Here is a 21,310-nt window from a genome sequence, read left to right on the forward strand (position 1 = left end):
CATACACCAGTCTGGACTGCCTATCCCTGCACTACTCTGCAGGAGAAAGAAAAAAAAAAGGTATAATTGGAGTTTTTACAACAGGGTCATATGGCTGGGTATGGTAGCACACACCTGTAACCCTAGCACTCAGGAGGCTGCGGCAGGAGGATCAAAATTTTGAGGCTAGCCAAGACTACAGTGAACTCCAGACCAGCCTGAGAAAATGTGAAAACAGCTTGCTATAAGAAATACTAGGAAGGATCTAGTTCTCGTAGATGAAGGTCGTTATTGTTAAAGACTTAGCACACCAGCCAGGGTGAGGACAGTAGACTTCTCTCGTGTAGCTCAGGCTGGCCTGGAATTTGCACACAGCAGAGCATGGCCTGATTATCCCTCCTCCACCCCACCCCCCAGTGCTAAGATTACAGGCATATGCCACCATGCTTGTGTACCACCCACCCACCCACATATGGTTCCTAAACCTCTAAACTCTCATGAGTCATTTCCCATTATAGGCCTGTGCCACTAAGAATTCAATTCACAAAAGTTAGGGGGGGGGGGGGGGAAGGAGAGAGAGAGAACATTCCAGCATGTCAGGAGGAAGAATGATGATCCCAATGTTCCTGAGGCAGGAAGACTACTGACAACCTATTCGGTTCCACATAAATTCAGCCCTACTCAAAGTCCGCATCCTGAGAATAATTCTACGGCATTCTTGTGTCACTGAAAGCATCACGTCATCAATCCCCATCGTCTCCACCCCCGCAGGCCATCAGAGAGATGGACTCTCCCATAGTCCATGAGCACAGAGGTCTTCAGGAGGATAACACATGCTATGAGGAAAAGCCAGACTGGCCTAGAGAATGAAACACTTATACATACAGCTGCCCATCCTTCCGGGTATAGAAGCTGACTGACTTGATGGTGGCCACAACTACCACCATGCAGAGGGTCACGGGAACAAAGAGCATGATGACATGCTTGGCTCCGTATTTCAGTGTCAGCTCTTCATCTTCTTCCTCATCTTGTTCCACCACCTGGCGCGAGCTACTACTCTGGGGTCGGCCATTAGATATCGGCTCAGGGTTGTCAAGTCTCCGCCTGTCATGGTGCTGCTGTCGTTCTTGAACGTCACTCTAAAAGCACAAGAAAACCATTCAGTAAATCCGACTCAGCACAGTCAAGGCCTTCTGTAAGATCACACCTGGAATTAATGGAACAAGCCCACAAATACTTAAGTTCTAAAACTCTGAAACAAGAAAAAGCTAACTTATAGTGTACATCTCTAATGTCTACATGATCACTACTATTTCCTGTGGGAACTCAGGCCCTCCCTTGTACCTAGGTTTTGGCTTACTACACCCTCTTTCCATTCTCTTCCTAAGACAAGTGGACCCCTCTTTGGAGGCGACATTTAAATACTATATACCTGTATCAATTTTTCTTTTTTATGATTTATTTACTTCATATATGGGTGTTATTCTATGCACCACACGCATGCCTGGTGTCCATGAGGCCAGAAGAGAGCATCGGATCCCCTGGAACTGGAGTTAGAGAGAGTTGTAAGTGGGTGCTGGGAATTGAACTTGGGTCCTCTAGAAAAACAAGTGCTCCTAATCAACCACTGAGCCATCTCCCCAACCCTAAATGTTCTTTATTGCAGCTACAAACTTAGTAGCTGCATGAATGAATGAAGTACTCGCCACCTGACGATTATTATAATTATTATGAGGATTTTGCTTTTCTGAGACAAGGTATCTTATGTAGTCCTGGCTGTTCTGGCATAGTCTCACTTGGTAGACCAGGCTGGTCTTGAACTCAGAGATCCACCTGCCTCTGCCTCCCAAGCATTGGGATGTTATTAATAATGCTTTAATGCATGTAGCAATGTTCAAGGTATCTCTCTGTATTTTTTTTTGCACATCATGTAAAACTACATTTTAAAATTTGCTTAGTTGAAAAAACTTATCCCAGCCAGACATGGTAGTAACATGTCTTTAAGAATCCTGGCATTGGGGCTGGAGAGATGGCTCAGAAGCTAAAAGCACTGTCTACTCTTCCAAAGGTTCTGAGTTCAATTCCCAGCAATCACATGGTGGCTCACAACCATCTGTAATGAGATCTGGTGCCCTCTTCTGGTGTACAGACAGAACAGTGTATACATAATACATACATACATACATATATATGTACAAAGAATCCTGGCACTTGAGTTTGAGGCCAGCCTGTTCTACAAGTGAATTCCAGGCCAGCAAGCATTTCATAGAGGGACCCTGACTCAAAAACAAAACAAGCTAGCAATCCCCTGAACAGCATATGGGCCTTAAACAATTGTGCTGTTCATGGCCTCATCTCCCCACCCTCACTATGCCTAATAAAGTAAGGGAACATAAATGCTAGGTGGGTGACTGAATGCACTTACAATCTTCCATAAGATCTCACTTCCCTTAGTTAAACCAAAGTGTCATCTTGTTACGTTCATTCTTTTTTTTTAACTTTTTATTGATTCTTTGTGAATTTCATATCATGTACCCCAATCCCACTTATGTCCTCGTCCCTCCATTATCTGTCCTTGCAACCTCACCCACAAAACAAAACAAAAATCTTGCGGTGAAGCTGCAGTGTCACGATGAGCCCCACAGTATACTCTTTTGCCCAAATAGCTTTACTTGCAGATGTTCATTGCAGTGACACTGGTCTGGTTTGAGGCCTCTGGCTCCTGCTATACCATCTTCCTGGGTCCTCATGGGAACTCCTCTCAAATACCCTGTGGTTGTCCTGTGTCATGCAGGACTGACCCCTCCACACACTGGAGCTCGTGGACGGGTGTTGCGTCTATTCTTACTGCCTTAGGCTTCCTGCTCCCTGCCCCCGCCCCCTGCCCCTGATTTGTGGTGCTATGGACTGAACACAGGGCCTCACCATGTTCAGCAAGGGCTTTGCCATTACTAAACTATAGTCTCAATTTCTGGCATTAGTGTATTTTTAAGGGTAGTGGTGGTGGTGGTGGTGGTGGTGGTGGTGGTGGTGGTGGCGGCGGCGGCGGCGTGTGTGTGTGTGTGTGTGTGTGTGTGTGTGTGTGTGTACTCATGTACATATTTAATTATTACGCTTGTGATATTATCCAGTGATTAATCTCACTGGCCCCTGGCTTTTTCTTATTTTTAATGTGTCTTGGTATTCACTGTTTATTTGTTAAAATGTCAATGGTAAAATGAATAAAAAGAGCAATAACGGAACTGGTGAGACAGCTCAATGGGCAAAGGCACTTGTTGGCAAACCCAACAATCAATTCCCTGAAATCACATGATGTAAGGAGAGCCCACTTCCACTGTTAATATACACAGTTGCTAAATGACGCTTGATTAAGCTAAGGTCTCTCAGGAAGATGATTTGAAAACAAGCTATCCTTCACTCTCAGTTCCAGCTACAGAGGGTGACCATTACTGTGGAGTCAGTCCTACTTCCATTCATTAAACCACATCCCATGAGCACGTGGCTTAGCAAGTAAAGTTGACTGACACCCAACGGTGCAAGCCTGCAAGCTGAGCTCCATCCCCGGAACCCACTGAACAGTGGGAGGAAAGACATACTCTACAATGATGTCCTCACTCCACATGCATGCCATGCTGTGCGGATGCGCACACACACTTACCCACCCACACCCACACACAGAGTCATAATACATTCTACATTTAGTAACAGCATAAAATTACTCCCATGAAACAGGGACTATTACACGTTCATACCCTTTACTTTTCAGTCTCTCTATTACCATCACTTCACAGGTGGGGCCACAGACACAGCTAGTGAGTGCCAGAGGGCCTGAACGCAGGCCAGCCTGCCTCCAGAAGAGTGCTCCTAATCTGCAACTTCAAAAAACAACACAGGAAGCCGGGCGTGGTGGCACATGCGTTTAGTCCCAGCACTTAGGAGGCAGAAGCAGGCGGATCGCTGTGAGTTCCAAGTCAGCCTGGTGTACAAAGCGAGTCCAGGACAGCCAAGGCTACACAGAGAAACCCTGTCTTGAAAAAACAAACTAACAAACAAAAAAACCCAAAAAACTAAAACCAAAAACAACATGGGAGCTGGGAAGACTCAGTTCAAGGTACGGTCCTCTTTTATTTCACTTGCAACATGTCCATTGGTGGTGGCTTAAATGAAAATGTCCCAGACAGGCTTAGATGTTTGAGTACTCAAGGTCCCCAGTTGATGGTACTATCTGGGGGTTTAAAAGGTTGGCCTTGCTGGTTTCAAAAGCCATTCCTACTGCTCGCTCTCCATCTCAGCTTCCTGCCCCAGCTGCCACGCCTGTCTGCTGCCGTGCCACCCTGACATGGTGGCGATGGACTCCTAATGCCTCTGGAAGCAGGAACCCAAGTAAGCCTTTCTACAATTTGCCTTGGTCAAGATGTAAGCAGGAGAATTCTACTATGTCCCAGGTGCTCTGCAGTGGCAACAGAGATCAGGAAACGCTAGACTCCACGCTGGGTGTGGTGAGGCACACCTATAGTCCTAACTACTCAGGAAGCTGGGGCAGGAGAAATGCAAGTTTGAAGGCAGCGTGGTAAACTCTGGTCTCAAAATAAAATTCTAAAAGGGGAATACAGTTCAGTGGTAACGGCTACCTACACGAGCAACTACTTGAGTTCAAACCCCAGCACCACAGAAAGGGCCCTGGCTCTAGAGACTCCGCGTTAGAAAGGTTCCTGCTGACTTTGGGGACAGGTTCTAAAAAACTTCATTTGCCCTATTAAGGACTTGAGACTTTATCCTGTGAGCAATACCAAGTCATAAAGACTGAAGCACGTGTGCACATGCCCACTGACACATTAGACAGTAGAAACGGACAAACCAGGCTCTTGTTTTTTCCAGAGAAGGAAGTGATCAGCCACCAGCTAAAACTGTGACGTCTGTCTTCAGCAATACGATTCTAACTAAATGATGGGTTCATGTTCACCATGAGCCAAAACAGGTGTGACTTTCTTGGCGCCACAGCCCTGGCATCAGTCTGTATGAACAGTTTAATTAGGCCACAGCTGGCGTAAGAGAGCGGAAACACCCACTCCTGCACTGGATATTCTGGTTTAGGAAGAGCATGACCCAGCCCCGCCCTGTCCCGAGCTGAAAATGGTCTGGGAGAGCGCAGTTTACTTAACAGGGAATTGTTTCTTCTCACATACACGCTCACCCTTTCTCTTTGAATTTTCAGCTTTTAGAAGGTACAACTTAAAGGTTAAATTGTTTAAAAGTAAGAAAGTGAAAAAGTGTACAACCAGTTTCTAGTTTTCTTCTCTAAGTTTAAGGTCTCCCTGCTCACATCTGCCATCTCCTGAGATTCGGCTGCTGCGTGCTACTGCTCTTCAACCCCACAGCTAGGACCTGGAGCCCCTCTGCATACAGGCCTGTGTTTTGCTTCTTCGCTCAACTCTACACTCAGAGGTTCTTACACATCAGAAAAAAAAATCTATTTATTACGTATATAGTACTCTGCCTGCATGTGTGCCTGCACTGCAGAAGAAGGCACCAGATCACATGATAGATGGTTGTTGGTCACCATGTGGTTGCTGGGAATTGAACTCAGGACCTTTGGAAGAACAGCCAGTGCTCTTAACCTCTGAGCCATCTCTCCAGCCCCAGCAAAAACTTCTTTTTAACTTTGATACAGAGTCTTGCTACTTTGTCCTCCAAGCCAGTCCTGAAGGGGCTGCAATGATAGGCCTCCTGCCCTAACCTGCACCTGGCTCTGCATGGTTTTATTTCTTAGTTTTCTAGCCAGTTCCACAGCATTTTATCACCATTTACCTGGTGGATCCTCTAACAATGGGAATTTAATTTGCTTCCACTGTTTTGCCTTGTAAGCAATACTGCAAGGAAGGCCCCTTACGTCATTTCACATTTACATTGACACACTCAGAGAGCAAGTTCTCTGAAGAGTAACTGCTGGGTCAAGGTATTCTTGAAATCCCTATACATTAGCCAACCTGCCCTCATTTCTGAGAGACTGCACCAGCTTGGAGTTTGCCAAAGTAGCAAACTGCTGACTTTACTATGCCCTTCCCAAGTCCTGGGAGCAAAGGCTTGGACTTCTTACCACTCTGAGGTGAGATACAAGAGCTCAGTGGAACTTTAATTTTTACTGAACACTTACTGCTCTTGCAGAGGACCCAGGTTTAGTTCCCAGAATTTCCATGGTAGCTCACAACTGCCTGTGAACTCCAGTGCCAGGAGATTCAACAACCTCTTCTGACCTCCTGAACCAATGTGGTGAACATTTACTCGAACAGGCTCCTACACATACGTATAAAAAAAATCTTTAAGGCAGGGCGTGGTGGCGCACGCCTGTAATCCCAGCACTAGAGAGGCAGAGGCAGGCGGATTGCTGTGAGTTCAAGGCCAGCCTGGTCTACAGAGTGAGTTCAGGACAGCCAGTTCTCTACCCCCCGTAAGAGGCCAAGCTAGGCTTTCTAGAAAAACAAAAACAAAAAAACTATATTCATGTCTTTTGCCATTTCTCTGTTACACAAATTTGTTTCCATTTCTAAATATTAATTACTATATTTGGTACAGTGGAGGAATGAGTGACTATCAGCCATGTGCAGACTGGGCTCTGGGAGCCAGGAATAAAGCAGTGAAACTAGACAGCTAAGGTCCTGGACTCCTGAACTGTTCTGATGCAAGGGATACAAATAAATAAGATTACTGCTGTCTGGGACCATTCTGCAAAGCTACAAACTCAATGCATGAGGGCTTCTTTCTTTTTTCTTTTCTTTTCTTTTCTTTTTTTTTAAGATTTATTTATTTATTATATACACAGTGTTTTGCCTTCATGTATACCTGGATACCAGAAGAGGGCATCACATCTCACTCTAGATGGTTGTGAGCCACCATGTGGTTGCTGGGAATTGAACTCAGGACCTCTGAAAGAGCAGCCAGTGGTGCTCTTAACCTCTGTGCCATCTCTCCAACCCCCTCTTTTTTCTTTTGGTTTTTCGAGTCAGGGTTTCTCTGTATAGCTTTGGCTGTCCTGGACTTGCTTTTTAGACCAGGCTGGCCTCGAACTCACAAAGATCCACCTGCCTCTGCCTCCCCAAGTCCTGGGATTAAAGGCGTGCAACACCACGCCTAGCACATCAGGGTTTTCTAAACCATGCAGCTACCAAGAAGATCTGGCCTACCCAGAGATCCTAGGAAATACGGTAAGCCTTTGCAGCATCCTATTAGGCCTGTCTATAGAGCCTGGGGACACACCAGCAACCTAGCTTGGCCTCTTACGAGGGTAGAGAACTAAGGCCAACCATGTTTGTATGGACCTTGGACAACCCTGGGCATTGAGGCCTGAGTTTGTTTCCCTGGTTTTAAACACTCCAAGTGTGTTGTCACGTGCTGCAGCCAGGAGAACTAAGAACTGTCTGCATACAGCCACTGGAATCTCATGCAGGTACCCTCTTGCCTGCCTGATGTGCCTTCTTCTAGTACCAATGACAACTGTAACAGTGAACACAATAGTTTTCCTGAGGCCTGAGACCTTCCAACAAACAGCAGAACGGAGGGTAGTCTAGGGACTCCTGCCCCAAATGCCCTGTACACTCAAAATTACAAAATGCTGCTAAGAGAAATTAAAGAACAGAAGCAAAAGAAACAGGACTACACTAACCATAAGAAAGTGCATCAAAGGAACAAGCAGCAGAGTGCACAGGTCATCTATAAACATAAGACACTATAGGCAAATTCTATTTGTGGAACATATCAAAGCTTATTTCAAACCATCAAACCCCCCCCACAAAACAGAGCCTGGGTGTAGCTCACTCTAGAGTGTTTGCCTAGTTAAGAATGCAGCTCCAGAAAAACAAACAGGAACTAATAAGCAGTGGATTGTGAAGAAACTATGACCCTTGTACTTTGTTATCTGGATCATAAAATGGCACAATCACTAAGGAAAGAAACACGTGGATTTCTGAGGTGGATGGGGTTAGCCATGGTGGCACAGCCCTGTAGTCCCAGCACTCAGGACACTGAGGCAGGACTACAATAAATCTGAAGCATAGCAAGGCCCTGTTCAAATTAATTAAAAACAGCATATGACCTAGCGATCCCATTTTGGGTATATATACCAAATTACTAAGTTGAAAACAGGATCTCAAAGAGATACATGTGTAGTCATATTCACAGACACACATTATCCTTATAGCCAGGAGGCAGAAATCTCACAGCCCAAATGCCCTTGACAAATGGTTACCAATTATAAACAGGCAACAGAGTATTACTTGGCCTTTAGCCAGACATGGGGGTCCACACATCTAGTTCTGGCTATATTGAAGAGGAGACAGAGGAAAGCTGCAGTGTCGAAGAATGCTAATTCAGAACATGGCTGTTCTGACAAGAGATTATATCCAAAATACCTTCTAAGTCTATGTGGCCCAGCTGGCAAGAGATCACATCCAAAGATCTTCTAGGTCTGTGTGATCCAACTGGAATGCAAACATATTTTTAATCCAGGAGGCAGAAGCAAACAGATCTGAGTTCAAGGCCAGCCTGGTTTTAGAGCCAAGTATTGGGTAAAGAAAAGCTTAGGTCCAGGCATGTTGGTACCTGTCTTTAATCACAAACAAAGGTAAAGTTAGTTTGTAGAAGGAAGCATCCATGTTTGAGAGTGATGTCTAACTGAGTGGCAGGAAAGGTGACGAATCAGAGAAGATTTGACAGACGAGGATATGCAGTTTTTCCGAGAGAGGAGACAGTTTTCACCAGGGTAGTAACAGAGATGGGTTGCAGAGAGAAAACTCAGGTAAAGATGGAATGAGGCAGAAAATGAGAAGTCAGATGATTAGAGCAGATTGCTGAGTTTGTTTGAGGCCAAGCAGAGCAACTCCAGGCTGAGAGAGAGAAGCCAAATTAAGTAAGTCATCTGGGAGAAGAATTTGAGCCAGAACAGCTGAGTTGAACCAGCCAGCCCAGAGCTCAGAAAGAACAAAGTGAGGATGAGCTTATTAAGCAGTAAGTCACAGAGGCTAAAGCATTCTAAGCCTAAATTAGATTGCACAGAGGCTAGAAGCTTCCAGGCTAGGCCTAGGCCAACAGAAAGAGGCAGCCTCCCAGATACCAATTGAAGAAAGAGAATAAAAGTTACTTTTACAGAGCAGGAAGGAAAAAATAAACAACAACAACAAAAAATCCTGTCACACAATATAATATGGATGAATCTTCAGAACACTGTGCTAAGTGAAGTAAGCAAGCCACAAGAAGGCTAGGGTAGTCACACTTAAAAACAGAAAATATAACTGTCATTGTGCAGGTAGGGAAGACGGTTTAATAGATACTTTAGTTTTACAAGATAAAAAGGTTCTAGAGCACAATGTGAACGTGCTTAATATTAAACTATGAGTTAAAAAATGGTTAAGATTGTAAACGTTAAACTTTGTGTTACTTATTGTGGGACCCTGCGCTGTAAGGCTGAAGTCTGGCATTTCCAGATAGCCTCTGAGCTTGGTATATGGCTACAGACTCTCCTTCTTAGTGGGGTTCCCTTTTCCTGATCTGGGGAATCCTAGCTCCCTAGGGAGTATCACATAGCCCTCAGGGAAGATTATAGGCCCTTTCCTGATAAAACCTGTTCAGCAAGTACCGGGACAAACCCACCCTCTGCTGTAAGATGTCTTAGTGTTTTGGCTTTCAACCAATGAACTTTTAACTGTACCTGTATCCCTACCCATAGGATAATTAAGTACTGCTTTTCCTCCTTATGACGGGTCTGTTTTGTAAGATGTAGATTAACTATCCTTGGCAACTCCAGCCCCAGCAAATTATACACGTTCACCACCAAACCCCTCCTCAATGCCTACGGTTTATAAACCCCTGAGTCACAAATAAAGGCTCACTGGCTTCCACTCTCACCCCACTCCTCCACCACGACCGCCTACGACTGACTCAGTTTATTCTGGGGAAGAATGACTGCTGGAAGCTGGGGGCTTGACTTCAGGTCAGGCAGTGATGGCAGAGCTGCCTTGGCAGCCGCTGAAGCCCACTCCATCACCATGCCTGCTGGGCCAGTGTCTCACCAGACCTGCTCTCTGGCTGGTTTCAGGTATCCACCCACTCTCTCTTCCGTGCTTAGCAGGACAGCTTAGCAAGGGGCTGTAATACTTTTGGCACTATCATGGGCTTTTGGGACTCCCGAGTTTCCACTGCCATTTGGTACCAGCAGTCCCATTCTAAAAGAGCTAACTGTAACACCCAGTGGAAAACTCATTTTCCAGCTCCCCCCTGTGAGACAGGGAGCCTCATCTAGGGAGCCTCGCCTAGTGCATGGGCCTCCCCTTGAGCGCTCTAAGCCACTCATAAGAGAGAAACCGGATCTTTGATCTCTAGGACCCTCTGTTCCCATCTGGAAGCAAATGGTGCCTGGACCAGCCTGCCGGACACAGAACCTAGGCTACCCCTGCACGGGGAACTGCAATTTACCACAATTGAAAATTTTAGAGGATTTAAATAAATATAGAAATACACTGTTCACAGATTGGAAGCCTGGCTTTATGAAAATATCAATCCCACAAATCCTCTACACAACATAGGAATGGATTCAATGCAATTTCACACCGTCAGCCATAATAAGCCCTGGCTGTCCTGGACTCACTCTGTAGACCAGGCTGGACTCAACCTCACAGAGATCCTCCTGCCTCTGCCTCCTGAGTGCTGGAATTAGAGACATGTACCACCACGCCTGACTGCCACTTGGCCTTTTGTTGGGGTCCATGCAAGAGGAACAGCAAAATAGCTCTAGAACTCACAGAACGAAGCCCACCGGTTAGCAAACCCACGATGGGTGTGTCTCGGCGAGGCATAACCCCAAGAATACGTGTCCTGAGGACTTCATGCTGTTATGGAGCACAGCTCTGCTTGTTACTTTTGCGGTCCTTATAATCCCCTTAACATGTGAATTGTGTGAGCACTATAGAGGGGCTCCCAGCCCCCCCTGGGCAGTATGATTGGCACATGCACGGACAATGCTTGAGCTCTTTCAGGCGTTGCTGCTGGAGCAGATTAATGATTCAGCCACCACCACAGGTGGAGATTGCTAACAGTGACCACCACCCGTACAAAGAATTTGGAAAAATAGATTGTTCAACAAGGTGGCTCTGACATAGAAAGTCTTAGGGAAAAATAGATTGTTTAGCAAAATGAGGTAAAGATTTTTGTTATTGGCCTTGATATAGGAAATCTTATGAGACAAATGAAGTTAAGCTGGCTGAGAAATTCCCTTGCTTGCTTATACTCAGTTAATATATAACAAGTTGCTGAGGTACAAATGGATGTGGGTTCTTAGAAATAACTTGTTAAAGCCAGGTGTGGTGGCGCATGCTTTAATCCCAGCACTCGGGAGGCAGAGGCAGGTGGATCGCCATGAGTTTGAGGACAGCCTGGTCTACAAAGTGAGTCTAGGACAGCCAAGGCTACACAGAGAAACCCTGTCTCGAAAAACAAAACAAAACAAAACAACAACAACAACAACAAAATTTGTTATTCATGTTTGTTTCTCACTCATAATACATAAAACATTTGATCATGTGACGGTACTGGGGAACATGAGTTTCTTATGTATATCCATTGTAATCATTTATTTATAGAGAAATAGAATGTAAATACATCGTGATTTTTGTACTGCTTGAAAGTACAAACCGTGTGCGCAATTCTTTTCTCTCCTTCTTTCCCTTTCTTTTTTCGATGCTTGCCACCATTAGCCCTAGCCCCCGCTTGCCACAATCAGTTCTGGTCTGAAGGTTGCCCTCAGAGGCAGTCTACAGAGTCATCAGCCACAGGATTCATATCTCACCTCAGTTTTCCCCAGTTGATGTCAAAGCTGGACTTCAAAAGAGCCCCCCTTTTTAGATATATTTATTTATTTAGTATACAGTGTACACCTGCACACCAGAAGAGGGCGCCAGAGCTCATTCTAGATGGTTGTGAGCCACCATGTGCTTGCTGGGAATTGAACTCAGGACCTCTGAAAGAGCAGAGGTCCGCTGTTAACCTCAATCATCTCTCCAGCCCCTTGATAGCCTTTTAAAAGAAAAGTTTGTAAATTGATTGAAAAAAAAAAAACTTCCAAAGACTTAAATACACAAAGTAAGTAGACCAGCTGACTTTGAACTCAGAGATCTGCTTCCTGTCTCCGGCTTTAGGGACTAAAGTTGTACGCCTTGAGACTCAGCTAATTTTGAAAGAACCAAAACCAAAATAACAAGCAGTTTGTTAAGCAGTGATATCAAGACTTAATATACAAGTACAGTAATAGTGGAGATGTGGCACTGGTACAAAAACTAACTGACCTGTGGGACAGACAGAGCCAAGAATCGGGGAACTGGTGTGGGCCAGGGGGCAAAGAAACTTCACTGCAAACAAGTCTTCTTCAAACATACTGCTAAACAACAGGACATTCATATGAGAGAAAAAACTATGACCCATACAGTGCCACATACACAAAACCAACTGAAAATGAACCACAGATCTAAGTGAAGTTGGTCTCTGAGCATGGGTCGTCTAGGCTTGCCTCAAGTGATGCTCCTGCCTCAGCTTCCCAAATAAGTAGTTGGGACTAACAAGTGTGGGTCATGATACTCAATAACACTATAAAGAAAAAGATGTGGACATAAACTTTTAAAAACTTGGGACAGGATAAGATTTCTTAGATAATAGCACACAAAAAACCTACATCCTCAAAAGAAAAGAAAAATGACATAAAGGACTTCATCAGTATTCAAAACTGCTATTCAAAAAATACTATTAATAAAGAGAAGCCCTAGACTGGAAAAAATATTTGCAAGGTGCATATATTATAACTTACATATCCAGAATATGAAGAGCCCTCACAACTTAGTGATATGCAAATTAGAGCCACATGGAAATACCACCACATACATTCTGAAAAGACTGAGCAGCTTCAGACTGACCCTTGAGTACTCACAAGGATGGGAAACACTGGGACTCACACACTGATGCTAAGAATGTCATTATACAACAGACTTGGAAAACTGCTAGTATCTCAAGAAGCTAAGTACAACCTGAGTACTGGGCTATGTTCTGCTCTTAGGCATTTACCAAGATAAGTGAATGCACGCCCATTTAGAGTGCTGTAACAACATCTTAGTTGTAATATACCAAACTGGGAAACTCCTAAATCCTGAAACAAGGAGATGACCAAAGAACTATGCCATAAGCATATAATGGGATAAACTCAGGAATTAAAAGGGAGAGACTACTGATGTAACATCCATCAATTTCAAAATAATTATGCTAAATAAAAGAAGCCAGACAAAGAAGTCTGCATGCTCCTATTTATTTCTGTTTGAGCCTCGCCTTTAATGGCTGGGCCATGTCTCCAGCCCAGCATGGTTCTATTTATATAAGCGTCTAGGAGAGTGAAACCAGAGTGCAGTGACAAACAGCTGCTGGGTGGCTGCTGGGGGTGGGGAAGGGTATGAAGGAGAGCACAAAAGGAACGTGGGGCATCTGGGGGTGATGAGGTTGTTCTTGATCTTAACTGGGGTAGAATTTTAAGAGTATTTATATATGCTAAAAGTCATCGCATAGAGTCTGACTGTGGTGGTGCACACCTAAAATCCCAGAGGCAGAGGCAGAGGCAGATGGAGCTCTGTGAGTTCAAGGCCAACGTGGTCTACAGAGTTCCAGGACAGCCAAAGCTACACAGAAACCCTGTCTTGAAAAACCAAACAAACAAACAAAAAACAAAAACTCCAGCGCTCCTGCTTTCCACTGTTGTTTTTTTTTTTTTTGTAACATTTTATTATTTACATATGTGCCCATGTGTGTGGTGCCTGCAGAGGAAAGATGGCACTGTATCCCCTGGAGCTGGAGTTACGTGGTTGTGAACACTAGAAACTGAACTCTGGTCCTCTGAAAGAGCAGTAAGCATTTTTTTTTTGAGGGAGGGGTCTGGGGGGGTTTCTAGACAGGGTTTCTCTGTGTAGCCCTGGCTGTCCTGGACTCACTTTGTAGACCAGGCTGGCCTTGAACTTACAGAGATCTGCCTACCTCTGCTGCCCGAGTGCTGGGATTAAAAGTGTGTGCCACCACTGCCCAGCTGCAGTAAGCACTCTTAACAATGGAGCCATCTCTCCAGCCCTGACTATGGATCTTTAACTATTTCCATAGGCTCGCTCTCGCGCTCTCGCGCTCTCTCTCTGTCTCTCTCTGTTTATATATATGTATGAGTATGCTGTCTTCACTCTTCATGGACACCAGAAGGCGGTATTATAGATGGTTGTGAGCCACCATGTGGATGCTGGGATTTGAACTCAGGACCTCTGGAAGAGCAGCCAGCCTCTTATCTGCTAAGCCAACTCTCTAGCCCTGTTTTGCTTTGCTTGAAACAGTATTTCATACTAAGTTGTTCTCACACTTATTATGTAGCATAGGGTTATAACTAAGTTCTTAATCCTCCTGCCTAAGCCTCCCAAGAACTGGGGCAACAGGCTGTGTACCACACCTAGTTCTCCTTTTAAAGTTAAAGAAGGAAAAAATATTGTATATATAAATAATTTCATTTCAAAGGGGAGAACTAGTCATTACATAAACACTGTAAAGCTCAGGGAGCATGGAGTCCTACAGGACTGGCTAACTGAGAGAAGTGAGTTCAGAGCTGCTGTAACTTTCTCTCGCCTCCTAAGTTCCTGTGCATAAGACGAATAAAAGACTAGCCACCCAGCCCTGTAGGCCCTCAGGCCTCAAGTAAAAAAGTGAGCAGCATTTGTTTTGTTTCCCGAGGCAGGGTTTCTCTGTGTAGTCCTGGCTGTCCTGGACTCACTCTCTAGGTGTAGAAGAATTTTTAATATAGCACAGTATCTACCTAGAATTATTCTGTAGTTTTTAATATTCACTTCTGCTACTAAAACAAGTGTTAGAATAACACACAAAATAGACAAGAAACATTATTTACTTCTCGATTTTTGAGACAGGGTCTTATTGTAGTTCAGACCAGCTCTAACTCTGTGTGTAGGTAAGGTACCCTTGAACTTCCTCCTCCCTCCATCTGGGATTATAGGCCTGTACCACCTCCTGGTTATATGTGCTGCTAAGAACAAAACCCAGGGAGGGCTTCACGCATGCTCCACAAACACTACCAACCAGACCGTTTCTTAGCCACTTTCAGATTGTGAATGTGCTCCTGAATGAAGGTGCATGTATATGTGGGTGCGTGTTGTACATGTGCATGGTATACATACGTGGAGACCAGAGGTCAAACATCAGACGCTGCTGCTCCTTGGGAGCTTTCTCTTTGAGATATGGTCTCTCACTGTTAGGCTGGCTGGCTGGTGAGCTTCAGAAATCTGACTCTCTCTGCCTGTCTAGCTCTGTGATTGGAAGCATGAACTACATAGATTTTAGGAAATTAAACTGGTACTATCACCAACTGAGCTATCCTTCTCCCCTGTCTCCCACTTTTAGATGATTTTGAGGGGGACACCCAGGATCTCTCTACTTAGCCCTGCTGTCCTTGAACTCACTATGTAGACAATGGTGACCATGAACTCAAAGACCTACCTGCCTCTGCTGAGATTATAGGAATGCACCACTATCCCGGACTCACTTTTAAATGTTTTAAAAAACCATGTTCTGTAATCTGTTTTTGCCATTCAATATTATACTCAATATTTTTCTGACTGACTATATAAGTGTGTCTGATTATTATAATGACATTATAATAATAACAGCTTTAATTGATAATACTTATAGAACAGAATATAGAATATTTCCAATATGAACTAGAAACTATGCTAAGCATTCAGGTGGGTTATCACATATCATATTAATAAGACTCCTGGGTTTATCATAAATTTTACTTAGCAGATAAAGAAACTGAAAATTCTGGGTAACTTGCTAAAGATCATAGAACTAAAAAATCCTAAGAGATTTAAATCAAGAGAATATAGTGAAGAGAACCCTACTGTTAGCCAATACTTTGTATTTCAAACTGGATGAACCATAAATAATGTCCCAGTGATAAAAACTGAGATTATCTCCAAATTCTCAGTGGTACAAATAATGCTTCAGTTAGAATTACTTTGTATCTGTTTGGTGCTAAGAGATACGGTTATGTATTTGGCTAGACAAACAATCTTCCACTCAACTATCTCCCTAGCCCTCAATAAAAAAAATTATATTTCTTAGCACTGCATGGTAATTTTCTTCACTTTGTTTGAGGCAGTTTCACTATGTAGCCCAGGTTGGTCTGGAACTCACCATCCTCTTGGCTCTTTGAGTGCTAGGATTATAGGGATGAGCAACCATGCATGGCCAGCAATGTCTTTATAACACACATATCCAGAAATTAAATGCTAGATTAACAAGTATGTGTACAGGGGCTGGAGAGATGGCTCAAAGGTTAAGAGCGCTGTCTGCTCTTGCAGAGGGGCCTGGACTTGATTCCTAGCACCCACGTGCCATCTTACAATTGTCTGTAACTCCAATTCTAGGGGCTCCAAAGCCCTCTTTTGGCCCCCGTGGACATACAGCATGTATACATATACATGCAGGCAAAACAGTCAAACATGTGGAAATAAAGATAAATCAATCTTTATCTATCTTTACATTTTTTTAAAGATTTATTTGTCTTTAAAAAACAAAGTATGGGGCTAGAGAGATATCTCAGAGGTTAAGAGCACTGTCTGTTCCTCCAAATGTCCTGAGTTCAATTCCCAGCAACCACATGGTGACTCACAACCATCTGTAATGAGATCTGGTGCCTTCTTCTGGTGCACAGGTGTACATGTAGGCAGAATACTGTATAATTAATTAGTAAGTCTTAAAACAAAAACAAAAATAAAAAAACACCAAAGTATGTGCACAGCTGGGTGTAGCAGGGTTCTTTTAATCCCAGCACTCGAGACAGAAGTAGAGGGCTCTCTGTTAAGTCCACACCAGTTTGGTCTACATATCGAGTCCCAGATCAGCAAGTGCTACATAGTAAGATTGTGTCTCTAAAAAGAAAGCACTTGCCTACCATGTGCAATGTCCTGGGTTTGATCCCCAGCACAGTCAAAACAACAACAACAAAGTATGTGATTTTGAGATTTCATTGCTAAATTATCACTAAAAGTCATGCACATTTTAAAACTCAATGGATAACTACCTTCAATAAACACTAATTTAACTCAAGAACTCACAGCACAGGAATTCTCGTTTCTCACCCCTCAGCAGCAATACTGAGTATTAATCTTTATTCATTTACACTAGTAATTTAGGTTTCATCATTATCAGGGGTTGGGTCAGCACGGCTCTCATGTATTTTTTTAATTCAGATTTCCTCCTCAATATATAACGTCCATGCTCTTTGCACACGTTTCTGTATTCATGTTCCCTGTGACTTCAAGGGAGTTTATCCTTGTGGCTGGAGATCAGAGGTCAGAGTACTTACTGCTCTTCCAGAGGACCAGGGCTCAGTTGCCAGGGACCACTGAAGAGGGTCACAATTGTTACTCCAAATTTAGGTGATGTGATGTTCTTTTCTGATATACAAACATGTAAGCTACCCTCAAACTCACAGAAATCCACCTGCCTCTGTCTCCCTTTAAGATAAAAAGCACACATCACTTCCATTCCTGGTTAAATAAATCTTATAAAAATAAAAATGTAAATAAATTTTTAAAAGAAAACTGCATCATAATGAATTATAAGCTGTTGTTTTGTCTTTTTATTTTGTTCATGGAAGTTTTATGACATATTTTATACTTTTGTATAACTAAATATAAATTTATGATCTTACAAAGAAAACAAACTTACGCCAAATTCTGTTTTTCAATATATACAAGTACACACATATTTATAATTAATGTCCACAAATAATTTTATTATGCCGTCATTCTACACATGAGGCCCTGAGTTATACCCCCAGTGGAAGGAAAGGGGTAAAGAAGGGAAAATCATTCTCCTAAGACCTCATGCTTATTGCTTAGATTTCTACAGTTACAGTTGTGGCGTTCTCAGCGTGTCGGGATGGCGGGTTAGAAGATGTTTCAAACACCGGGAAGAACTCCATCTGGCACCTGCCCAGCCTCCCTGAGCCCTGGATTGAAGCCATTACTCCACTGTGTCAAAGGTGGCTGCCATTTCCCTGAACAATTGATATTAAGTGCTTAGAGACTGTAGTGACCATTTATGGGGCTGTGTGCTAGTCTTTAGCCTAGAGTTTCTTCACAAATTATTAAGACCTGTGACAAAAGTTTCCAACTTCACTGAGATCACAGAGATTTTCAGTTTGTTTGTTTTTTCTTACTTCACTTTGACCTAATAGGGAAAACAAATTTATTATGATAAATAGTACAAATATCACAAGATGACTTGGCTTGTGAGTCTGACTCAGTTCATACTAAGATCACCCTTTTACAAACTTCTTTCTCCATACTTTAAATTACAGCTTATAGAATTCCCTTCCTTCTTGTTTATTCTTTGGCATTTCATACATGAATATGCTGACGAGACATTTTCATCAATGAGTCCTTGAGTTTAATTTCATTTGTTTGTTTGTTTGTGACAGGTTTCTTTGTTTTGCCCCAGCTGTCCTGAAGCTCGCTCTGTAGACCAGGCTGGCCTGGAGTTCAGAGATCCGCCTGCCTTTGCCTCCATGCTGGGATTAAAGGCATGCGCCACCACCGTCCTACTGAGTTTGACTTTTTAAACTCTGTCTGTTGGTGCTGAGGAACAAATAGTGGTCCTTGGCCATGCTTAAGTAGACACTCTACCACTGACCTATGTCCCCAGCCCAGTTTGTTTAATTTTCCAGGTTTCTCACACTAAAAAGGGTGATCTGCAGACTGTATATTGGCACACATCTTTAATACCAGCACTCAGGAGGCAGAGGCAAGTAGATCTCTATGAGTTCTAGGCCAGTCTGGACTAAGAAACAAGTTCTAGGCTCTGGGCAAGACTAGTCTAAGTAACTAGTTCTAAGCTCTTGGCCAACCTAGTCTACATAACAAGTTCCAAGGCAGCTAGGACTATTTATAATAAGACCCTGTCTCTAAATAAATTAATTAAAAATAAATTTTTAAAAGTGATCCAGTGTCATTCGAAAAATGAAACCATTCTACAACTTGCTAACAAGTTATTAAAACTCTCTGCGCTTAATATTTTAAAATCTAGAAAGATTCCAGGTGATTTTCTTTTCTAAATGCCAGATATTCTCCTCTGACTCTGCAGCCAAAGGCAATGCCCTTCAGCAACTGCTTTTTATCTCCCTGTGGCGGTGGTGCTGAAGAATGAGCTGGGAGCTCCCGCACGCTCAGCGAGCACTCCACCACAGCCGCACTGCATCCTGCCACTGCCGCACTGCATCCCGCCACAGCCACACTGCATCTCGCCACTGCTACACTGCATCCCCAGGGAGCCCTCAGCGATGCTTTTTCACAGAGAACCATTTTGGTCTTTCAATTATTTCTACTTTAAGGCTTCTTCTTAGCTATCAAATGACTGATTGTAAGTAATCAGTTGAAAACTTTTCTTTCTTTTTCTTCTGGGGGGTGGTAGTGTTGAGACAGGGTGTCTCTGTGTAGCCATTGCTGTCCTGGACTCACTTTGTAGACCAGGCTGGCCTTGAACTCACAGTGATCCACCTGCCTCTGCCTCTCCCAGTGCTGGGACTACAGGTGTGCGCCATGAAGACTTTTCTTAAGGACTAGAAAATGTGAGCCAAAACACAGGAATTAAATGCCAACTTTAACTCTAATCCTTCTTTCTCTAATACCACTCTTCTTTTATTTCAAGCTGGAGCCAAATCATAGTCCCCAGAGAAGCACTGCAGGATACAGTCATTGGTCAGAAATGTAAGTTCTGGTCCCAGTCCATACTAACAAAACTTAGAAACCTTAAAGATTGCAGGTCAGAGAATTTGACGGATTAAAGGATCCCAAGGGACACTAAGGTTTGAAGAGTAGCGCTGCAATTTATATTCTATAAGGATTAAGGATTAAGTAACAACATGAAGTGGTTACTTTAGGCTTCAAAGTTGCTTTAGAAAAGTAAAAGAGACGAATCAGGTGTGGTGGTGCAGACCTAACCCTGCGCTTAGGAAGCTGCGGCAGGAGGATGGCAAGTCTGACATCAGCCTTGACTCCATCACAGGACAGCACCTCAGAGAACAAGATGACTACCTACTGTTTCTCCGAACTAAGCCAAAGAGCCAGCAGCACTTACTAGAGCTCCCTTAACACCCCATCTTTATGATAATTTAGGACGCAAAGACTTTAGTTATTTATAGCTTCTTAAACTTTGCCCTTTTTCCAGAAATAGGCAAGTCATTATTTAGTTAGGCCGTATTCTTCTAGTCTGCAGTCCACACACACATAGTAGTCAATCAACAAACATGAGAGCCGTGTCAGTGTTGAGGCAGCGTTAGGTGAGCTGATGGGAAGCAAGCAATCTTCAGCTGAATACCATCTCTAAAGATCAGCACATGGGGGTAAGGGCTTTGGTCATTTGCACACGTGTGTGTGCATGTGTAGTGGGGAAAATCATACAATCTCCACTGGACTCTTGTGACAGTCATGCAATCCATTGCTAGCTGTTTTACTAAAAATGACAGATTTGAGGTAGGCTACTCAGGCACAGGAAAAGAACAGATTTCAAAAGGGCAAAGTGCATGGTTGCTTGGAGACTAGTGCAACTACAATGCTATGTTTTATCTATCACTCATTGCCCAAACTGGCTGGGAATGCATGACCAACCCAGAGTTTGGGGGTTTTTTTTTGTTTGTTTGTTTTTTTGTTTTTTAAAGATTTATTTCTTTATTATTATGTATACAGTGCTCTGCCTGCATGTACACCTGTAGGCCAGAAGAGGGCATCAGATCACACTATAAATAGGTGTGCGCCATCATGTGGTTGCTGGGAATTGAACTCAGGACCTCTGGAGGTACATACAGTCAGTGCTCTTAACCTGAGCCATCTCTACAGCACCCAGACTTTGTTTTTGAAATAGATTTCCACTGAGTTAGCCTTGCAAAACTGCATATTTCTATCATGCATCTATTACCATGACATATCCAAAAACTGCATAAACACAAAAAAGGGTGAGAAACTCTAAAGAGGAGGGAACCTCAACCTACTTGGATTCCTATCTGGACAAACCCCATATGTAATCTAGGAATAATCTCCTTCCATTAAGGCTTGCTTACCTATGAAATAAACTATCCAGAATTCCCATATGGCTCTCCTGAGAAGCTTGCACACTCCCTGCTGTGTACTTTTGCTCTAGAGTAAAATGTCCTTCCTTATTTTGTTTCATCTCTGAGGAACACTGGGCAGAGATCTATCTGGTC

General features: G+C 43.4%; 1 protein-coding gene and 1 long non-coding RNA gene across 3 annotated transcripts in view; one reads left to right on the plus strand and one right to left on the minus strand.

The window, feature by feature from the left end:
- The window catches only part of PSEN1 (presenilin 1), a 59,521-nt gene that overhangs the window by 24,654 nt on the left and 13,557 nt on the right, over positions 1-21,310 (minus strand). For both annotated transcript variants that reach the window (XM_084792117.1, XM_084792118.1), the window contains exon 4: positions 865-1,118. In XM_084792117.1, the coding sequence (XP_084648243.1) occupies positions 865-1,118 (254 nt within the window). The remainder of the gene's footprint in view (positions 1-864; positions 1,119-21,310) is intronic.
- On the plus strand, positions 4,526-11,495 carry LOC311603904. Its single transcript, XR_014781320.1, has 2 exons — positions 4,526-4,678; positions 5,617-11,495. It is a non-coding gene; the product is annotated as an uncharacterized lncRNA (long non-coding RNA).

This window comes from Acomys minous (genome assembly GCF_964271855.1).
Source record: "Acomys minous genome assembly, chromosome: 8".
NCBI classification, from domain to species: Eukaryota; Metazoa; Chordata; class Mammalia; order Rodentia; family Muridae; genus Acomys; species Acomys minous.